At 40.1% G+C, this 8,771-nt stretch overlaps 1 protein-coding gene across 3 annotated transcripts in view; it reads right to left on the bottom strand.

Annotated features, from left to right (window-relative positions):
* The window catches only part of LOC120552514 (trichohyalin-like), a 101,885-nt gene that overhangs the window by 35,507 nt on the left and 57,607 nt on the right, over nucleotides 1-8,771 (bottom strand). For 2 of the 3 annotated variants that reach the window (XM_039790637.1, XM_039790639.1), the window contains exons 11-16: nucleotides 6,472-6,555; nucleotides 5,935-6,102; nucleotides 5,661-5,744; nucleotides 4,711-4,878; nucleotides 2,468-2,698; nucleotides 2,127-2,357 (exon numbers count right to left, since the gene is read on the bottom strand). In XM_039790637.1, coding sequence (XP_039646571.1) covers nucleotides 2,127-2,357; nucleotides 2,468-2,698; nucleotides 4,711-4,878; nucleotides 5,661-5,744; nucleotides 5,935-6,102; nucleotides 6,472-6,555 — 966 coding nt within the window. The remainder of the gene's footprint in view (nucleotides 1-2,126; nucleotides 2,358-2,467; nucleotides 2,699-4,710; nucleotides 4,879-5,660; nucleotides 5,745-5,934; nucleotides 6,103-6,471; nucleotides 6,556-8,771) is intronic. The other variant, XM_039790638.1, reaches the window with a different exon arrangement.

Genomic DNA, 8,771 nt, shown 5'->3' with positions numbered 1-8,771 from the left:
TTTTTTGTAGGCTTTATTCTGTATCTGCATCCCCCTTAGCTTCCACAAAGTGGTTGCTATTCTTTCTTCTTCAAAATGAGCCAAATGTAAGAATCAGTAAAAATCATTCTCAACAAAAAAACAAAATTGTCACAAATAATCAGCAAAATAATGAAATAATTAATAATATATAATAATAATAATAATAATAATAATAATAATAAAAACAATCCAAAAGTTAGCAAAACAGCCGGGTGATTTTACTCAATCATACACTAAAAATGTGACCAACAAAATGCAAACAACTGATCTAAAAAAAGAAACAAAAATGACACTCACAAAAGCAAAGACAGAAAAGGGTGCATTTGTAATGAATTGCATTTCAACAGACTATATGCATTTTGGTTTGCTAGTAAATGACAATGACACTGATGTGCCACTAAGGAAGCACATCATTATGTATTACACTCATTTGTGAATTGACGTGTTGCATCGCAGAGCACAGAGACACATGGACTTGATGTTCTAAGCACAGCTGACAAACTCCAACACAGCTAGCATAACATTAACAAGTGAATGTAGTGTGAGAAACTACAGTAGGCAACGGGTACCTGAAGATGTTAGGAATGTTCTTGTAATTGCAAAGGAATATCTCCTTGGGGGGGAAAAAAGACCTTGTAGCTCATTGTGTTTTCTAAATGTATCACTACCCTCAATCTTAGTCTATTAACTGCTGTCCTTTATATAGACAAATTATATAACTAATTCAAAAGTAGACATCTTTGTAGGAAAGGAGAGAAATTCAACTTGTCTTATACTATTCATCTTTATGTAATAGTGAAATATTCCCTGGTCAGAATACAAATGAACAGAGATAGCATTAAGATACTATACTTTGTAAGTAACAGTTCCTTTTCCATCTGTACTTAAACATGAAATGCTTTAACTTGTACATTGGTTTAATATAAAAAAAAATCAATTTAGATTTTCCTTGTAAACAGGGAATGAAGACATTAGTGATTTTAGGGTTAGCTGAGCCTAACAGTGGCACGAGGTAGAGAATTAGCCGGATGTGAAGCTCCATAAGAACTCCTAACCTCTTGATAGGCGCCTCACAATCAAAGTCATTAGCCAGTGTAATAAAGGGCCTGAGATACAGCCATTCTTCAACAGCCTAACTCTTTTATAACCAACAGATTAAAGTTGATTGGATTAAAATGACATTCTGCCCGTCTGACCTTGGCGGCAGCAGTTAAGTTCATCCAAATTAAATTTCTCCGTAATAAAGATGATTCATTTGTTGCCTGACGTAGTAAATATAAAACAGAAAGAAAAAGGAGACAAGATTAAGTGACACACGCCAGGGCATGCATGCACACTTGTACACACGCATACACATTAATGCAAAGACAAATGCACACAAAGGCCCATGCGTGCCCACACACAAGATTGATGGAGCTGGCATCACCTGGGAGCACAGGCAAGAACACAGAGACACCAATGTGACTTAACCTGAACACTGGTTCACGCAATCCAAATCCTCTCGTTGCAAACTCAGATGAGGTCCCATGAAAACTGCATCCTTAAAAAATACATACAACCACAATGGAGATTGATTTTGTAAGTCTTTGAAAAGAAAGACTGCCTCAAGTGGCTACTGGTCTGCTCATGTCGTCTGCCTCTGTTTCCACTGATGATATGGAATTATTAGAAGCAATGAAAAACTTTTTCAGGGGTTTTAAATGTTGTAGTAGAAGGAATATTCCCAAATCATGAGTGACAAAAGAGCTCTTGTGAACTAGAATTAGTGCCTTGTGGTAGTACGCCTCCGCCAACCAGTCAATTTGCAGTTTACATCCATTTCTGTCCAGACTCATACAATGTATCGACAACTTTGAGGGAATTCAATAAAAAGGTATTTGGTGAAAATGGAAGTTATCACTATATTGACACGTATGATTGCAGGACGGACAACCCAAAAACATAATGCCTACGGCCAAGACTGTCGCCGGCACGGAAGCGTAAAAAAGGATATGACAACAAACAAATCTCCACAAACTGAGCACTGTATGTATCTGGATTTTTTTAGGTCTATTTTTTTGCTGTGTCTACATATGCTACTGTAATGTGAACGTGTGCATCCTGACCTGCTGTTTGAGTGTGCCCGCCTGCTCCTGCAGGGATCCTAGCAGGCCTTGAAGATGGTCCGCTTTTTGTTGACTCTCCCTCAGTAGATTCTGATTGGCCTGGAGCTCATCCGTGAACTGGTCAAGAGCCTCCTGTGAGTTCTCCCACTGGCCAACCTTTTCCTTGTACCGCTGCTCCATCTCAGCTAGCTCTTCCTTCACTGAATGAGTTGTCAATTGGGACTCTCTTAGCTGCCAATTAAACATAGTGAATAAGCCAATGGCAGAAATCTCTTCATAGACGCAGAGCTTGCTAAATGTAATAACGGTAATTTACTGTATTAATGTACACTATGATCTACCTGTTGCTGTGAATACTTTAGTTCCTCTTCCAAAATCTCCACCTGCCCCTGCACCCTATGTACCTTCTCTATTGCTGCTGTGTACTTTTGTCTAAAAATGGCTACTGTTTCTTTCTGCTGCTGGGCTTGTAAACTGGCATCGTTCAGCTCCTCTGTGGCTCCTTTCAGCTGCTGATGAAGAAGTTCCATCTCAACCTCCTGCCTCTTTAGCTTCCCTTCAAATGTCTCGACCTGAAAGCAAACACAGTGAAATGAAAGACAAATATTGATGAAAATAAAGCATTGCTCTTTATTTAAGCGGAACAGCTGTAGCCCGAAGGCTCGGTACAGTGACCGAAACACTGTTACATTTAAAAGGAGAGTAGCATTTTGACTCTCCTCATGCATAGGTGCTCTTGAGAAGATTTACATAACAGCTGCCAAGTGTGGAGAGTTACTGACCGAATGTGTTGCAAGTAACTGATGATTAAAGCAGTAGGGCGCCTTAATGTTTGCACAAATAAAAAGGAATGAATAAACTTCATGATAATGCTACAAAACCAAACCGTGAAAGAGGATACTTCATCATGACTAAATGTGCCTGTAAATAAGAAAAAAAAAAGACACATATTCTAGTTTGTCTTACATGGTGCAATATAATGTGCTGCTCTACAGTCACCTCGCTCATAATGAAAGGGGAACCCAGGAAGTGAAACCAGGCTTAATCCCGGTGTTACACAAGGAATCCTACCGTAGCTCACCTTTCAAGGGAAGAGGTTGAGAAAGTTAAACCCGCTCTAACACTCATCTTGAGTTCATCCACGTTAATCCCGCTGTAATCTGGATCAGAACATGAGGGTTTACGACTAATGACAGCCAACTAGTTAGATTTCAGTGGTTCACCGCAGCTTGGTTTAACCAGGGATTAGCTGGGCCCATCTAGGACTAACACTGGGTGGAAGGCAGCATGACCGGGTAGAAAACTTACTAATGCAAAGGAAAGAGACACAAACCAGAGGAACTTTTATTCTCTACTTTAGAGTCAAAAAGATGTGTATGTATGTATGTATGTATGTATGTATGTATGTATGTGTGTGTGTGTGTGTGTGTGTATATGTGTGTGTGCGTGTGTACTGTTTAAAACCATTGACTCAGCCCATGTACACTTAACTTTATTCAGAGTGTGATGGTGAATGTTTTACCCAAGGAAACTGTTTAAAAGTCACACTATGAAAAACGCACACACACACACAAAATATATAAAGTGAGGTGTCATATGCCAACTTTACCTGTTATAGCTGTGTATGTTTCTTGCTCTCTGTCATAGTATTTCTTTCCCTTTAATGTATCCACTACTCTACAGTCTAAACAGTAATGGTGGATTCAGCATTTCATTCTGTCGCTGGATCAAAGGCCTTATAACAAGGCTTAATGGGAACACCATGGCTTTCTTGTGACCATAATCAGGAGCTTGTGCTTTGTGGAAACAAACAGCCCTCATTAAATGTGATCCTTCATTTGGACGGCCATTTGAGTATTCATGGCTAGCACATGACTATCCAAGATGACCCTCGGCTGATAATAACTTTGTTCTTCTCTTCTTCCTTTTTTTGTTGAATCTCTCAGTCTGTCTTTCCCTCTCCTTATTCATGTTTGGGTCCAATTGGATGTGAGAGGTTGACAAACAGAGGGGTCATCTTGTCTTGTATGGTAATTTGGATGATGTAGATGGGGATATATGTAAGTTGACTGCAAAATAAAGCTTGTCTGCTGTAAACGGGTCAGTTTGCTGTTCTTGGAAAAAGATTTTGCCTACTTGATTGTCTACTGTGATTTAGATCACTCGCACTCAGACGCATGATTGCATCTGATTTTTCTTTTTAATGCTTTTTACTGGATTAACACCATACACAGATTTTTTTTTTTTTTGCTGGAGGTTCATGGCTCAACTGACTGACAACTGAACAAACAAAAGACTTTCCTTCTCTTTGGCTATGTGCTGCTGCTGACTTAAACTGTCCTTGGACTGTCGATCCTTCAGCCTGCTCGGTATTTGGCTGAGCTCAGAGTTGTTCTGCTTCAGTCGGCTGTGAAGCAGGACACTCTGGCTCCAGCGTTCCGCATCAATCTTGTGAGCCTGTTTCACAGCTTCCAGGTCAGAGTTCAACTGATCTATAGATCCCTACGGGGTGGGGGAGGGAGGGTGGGGGGTGGGGTGGGAATGAGCGAAGGGGTGAAGAGGAGAAGAGAGAATTCTTCCGTACCTGTTGCTGACCAATATGAAGCTGATCATGCAGCTGCTGCTGTTCTCTTTCCTTCTGGTCTATAAGGCGCTCGATATCTCTGACCTTTTCGCTTAACTGACAAGACTCTTCCTGTTGTCTTCTGACCTTGTGTTTCAAGTGTCTAACCTCACCCTCCAGTGCTGCCACCTGAGCAAGAAGAATGAGAAAGAGAGGAAAAGGATGGGAATGAAGTAACTATATGGAGCCTTACAAAGCACACACAGACAGACAGAAAAGACAGTGAGGGGGCGGCAGTAGCCTAAAAGTGAGGGAATAATGCTCGAGTCAGAGAGCTTCCCAGTTTAGTCTCAGGACCAGTTGGGAAAATGTAGTCACGGCGGACATGAATGAGTAATGATTCCCCTTTCCTCAGCTCTGACTTTCGAGGAGCCTTTGAGCAAAGTGCTACTTTTTCCACTGCTCTAATGGAGCTGCTCAGTAGCAAACTGTAGAAAACTGTTGCTGGTTTGGGCACTTCCCTTGAGTGGTTGTGTGCAACTCTGTGGGTGTGAAACAGTTCAATGTTGGAAAAAATAAAAACACAGGGGTGCTCACTCAACCTAGCCTCAGCATATGAAAGGAAAAACCAAAAAAAGACAGGTTTGAAACCCTTGTATTACTACCTACAATTGAATATAAGCCCTGAGACAAATTTAAAACCCCCCAAAAATGGAAACAAATCTGAAAAATCCTATTATCTCGTGGAACACAGTTGGAAGATGCTAAATTAGCAAAGGGACAGGCATGTTCGCTTATAAATTGTACTGTAAGCTTAATCTGCCAAAACTGCAATATTGTAACCTGAATGTATACTCAATAATCAGAGAACAGTTAGAGAAATACAGTCGGAAAAGCCCCAAAAAGGAGATGAATAGATATAAATGGTAGGAAAAGTGCAAATCAACATGCAGACACACAAGCAACCACACTTGTTCCTGTTTTCTTTGATGCTTTTGTTCAGCGGCCTTCATTTCAGCTCTTAACTGCAGAATTAACTCATCTCTGCTTCGAACCTGAACACAGAATATACATATTATACTGTATGTATATATGTGTATATATATATATATAAATATTTGGTTAACAACAAAAGCTTTTGCTACACACTGACCTATGCACGCACACGCGCGCACACACACGCACACACGCACACGCACACACACACACACACACACACAGAGAGCGAGACAGAGAAAGATGGACCTCCAGGTGCGAGGTGTGGAGTTTCTCATGGCTCAGAGCCAAGTCAGCCTCCAGTCTCTCTTTGGTCTGGTTGAGGTGGACAGACTCTCTGCTCCGGTCCTCCATCTTGGCTCTCAGCTCATCCATCTCCTCGCTCAGTTTCTCCAAATCCTTCTCTCTTCGGAGCAACTGGGAAGTATGCAATCAAATTGAGCCACTTCCACAGTCAGTGCTACAATCCTACAGTACTTTACAAAACCCACAAAAAAAGATTTTAAAAAAAGTACTTTAAATAACACCCTTAAATGCTAAAGTAACAATAATGTTAACTCTAAGATCACAAAACCCACTCAAAATTATCTAATGTGCAATAGATAAAAATCATAATTTAATTTATTCTAAATTTGAATTCCAATATCAATTAAAATTACAGTACAGTACATTTATTTGATAGTGGAATTAACAATACAATGTTCTTTAAACACAGTTAACATTAATATGAATCATGAGCATTACCATTTCTTTCAATTTGGTGAATAATGAAGCTGTTGTTCTTACTTCTTTCTGACATTCAGAGTGCTGCTTCTTACTCTCTGTAAGCTCCTTCACCAGCGTGCACATCTTATTTTCCCTCTTCTGAATCTGGAAAACAAAAACACATTACTCATGGTTTGAGATTGTTGGATGTTTTTTTGTATTTATTTTTTTTATTGCAAAACGCAGGTGCTCTTTTTGATGATATTCTGACATAATGTAAAGGATCATATCTCCTTGAATCATGGCAACACAAACCATATCTCAGGAAGCAGGGGGACTTAGGTCATTGGTTACAAAACTTGAGATAAAATATTCCAGTTTTGTTTTCATATTTGTGTTTAAGGTAGCGGTGGTGGTGGGTGGATGGGCGCTACATACAGAGAAACAGTTGTTTATGCTTCTCTTGAGTTTACAGTATGTCTGATGATTGCTTGTGTTTGTCTGTTTCCTTAGTGACCTTCCCTAATTACCCACCTCAGTTCTACGCCAAGTGTGTGTGTGTGTGTGTGTGTGTGTGTGTGTGTAATGTGTGTGTGTACGTCCTTTTATGTGTGTGTGATGCCTCAAAACTTTGTTGGGGAAATGTTTTAGACATTTTTTTTTTTTTTATCTCTTCTGTCTGTGTTTAGCAAGTCTGCATTTTTTCATGGTTTTGGTCAGACAAAATGGCAAGGTATCTTTTTGAGCCAAAACAGGTTCCTAATGTATTTTGGTATATTTTTGGAAGCACTTACATCTGACTACATTTTTTGTTAAGATGCTAAGGCTTTCCTTTGAGCTTTAGAGGTTGAAACCAGGAAATCTAAAAAAAAAGAGGAACTCCTATGTCTGGGAAATAGGGACACTGGACAGTTGTAATATATAGGAGAGTTCATTTTCTGTACATACTGAATAACATGGGGATCAAACCACAGCCTTCTCTTATTCTACAACGTAAAATAATAATGACATTATAACTAATATGACTAAAAATAATAAAGAAATTGCACTTTTCACTGGGCTGCACATTCATTACATATACATTTGATGCATATATAGTTTCCACTTTTGAGATATATATATATCTATATATTCTATATATATGTGTGTATATATATATATATATATATACACACACACACACACACACACACACACACACACACACACACACACACACACACAGTCTTTAATGCCAAATTGAGTCAAATGCTTGCGCTTTCTTTCTCCATCCCTCCCCACCTCCTGTCCGTCCTGCATGATCCAGGGATTGTTTTGACCAGAGTTGAGGGCTCGTTTGTAACTGTCCTGGGGGATTGATGGAGTTAACTTGGCTCTTTGACCTCCCACCTCTGGCTGTCGGCAACCAGGCTCGCTAAACACACTAAACCTGAGCTACGGCAAGGGGTGGAAAAAAACAAAAACACTGCATACACACTGCCATGCAAGAAGCAGCTAAATCACAAATGAGTGCTCATGTAAACACGCATACTCGTTTGAATAGGTACTACCCTGGATGGGAATAATACACAAGGATGTGTTTTGCATTCAATGGACATATTTGCGCACACACAAAAATAAATGACCAAAACATTCATTCAATGGTACAAATACAAGTCATTCCACTTACCCATAGCAAACACAACACTAACATTATGCCCATTTTTCTTAGCTTGATGTATCTTTAGAGTGTGTGTGTGTGTGTGTGTGTGTGTGTGTGTGTGTGTGTGTGTGTGTGTGTGTGTGTGTGTGTGTGTGTGTGTGTGTGTGTGTGTGTGTGTGTGTGTGTGTGTGTGAATTCCCAATGTGAGTGTGTGATAGGCAAAATGGATGTTGATAAACACCGGAGGATGTCGTGTCAAAACAGACAACTTGTCAAAACGACACTCTAACTAGGTCAATCACAAAGTTTAAGGAGAAACTTTGGAGTGGAGCTTTGGTTTATGCATATCTCTACGTGGATGTCTATGCGTGTCTGATAAGCTTCTGAACGAATCTGCAGGAGGGGACCTCCAATATCGAAGGTATTTTTAAATCAATGAGCTCTTAAGTGTATCTCAGTCTCAATGTGTTCACACATACGCACGCACACAACACTCAGTGCAGACAGAATCCCTACTGACAGGCAATGACAAGATAAAGAGAGGGAGAAATAGAGGGGGAGAGGACGACAGGAGGGGGAGAAATAATATTTGAACAGTTGGGGGTGGGGGGTAGTGATGGGTGGGTGGGGGGAGATGAAAGAGAGACATGGCAAGGCAAGAAAAGAAATGAGCAATAAGAGAGATGAAGAGAGAAAGCAGGGAGACAGAAAAACTAAGTACGCTATTCTGATGGTTGTG

Source organism: Perca fluviatilis, chromosome 22 (assembly GCF_010015445.1).
Source record: "Perca fluviatilis chromosome 22, GENO_Pfluv_1.0, whole genome shotgun sequence".
Lineage (NCBI taxonomy): Eukaryota > Metazoa > Chordata > Actinopteri > Perciformes > Percidae > Perca > Perca fluviatilis.
This window is presented reverse-complemented; position numbering and strand designations above follow the sequence as displayed.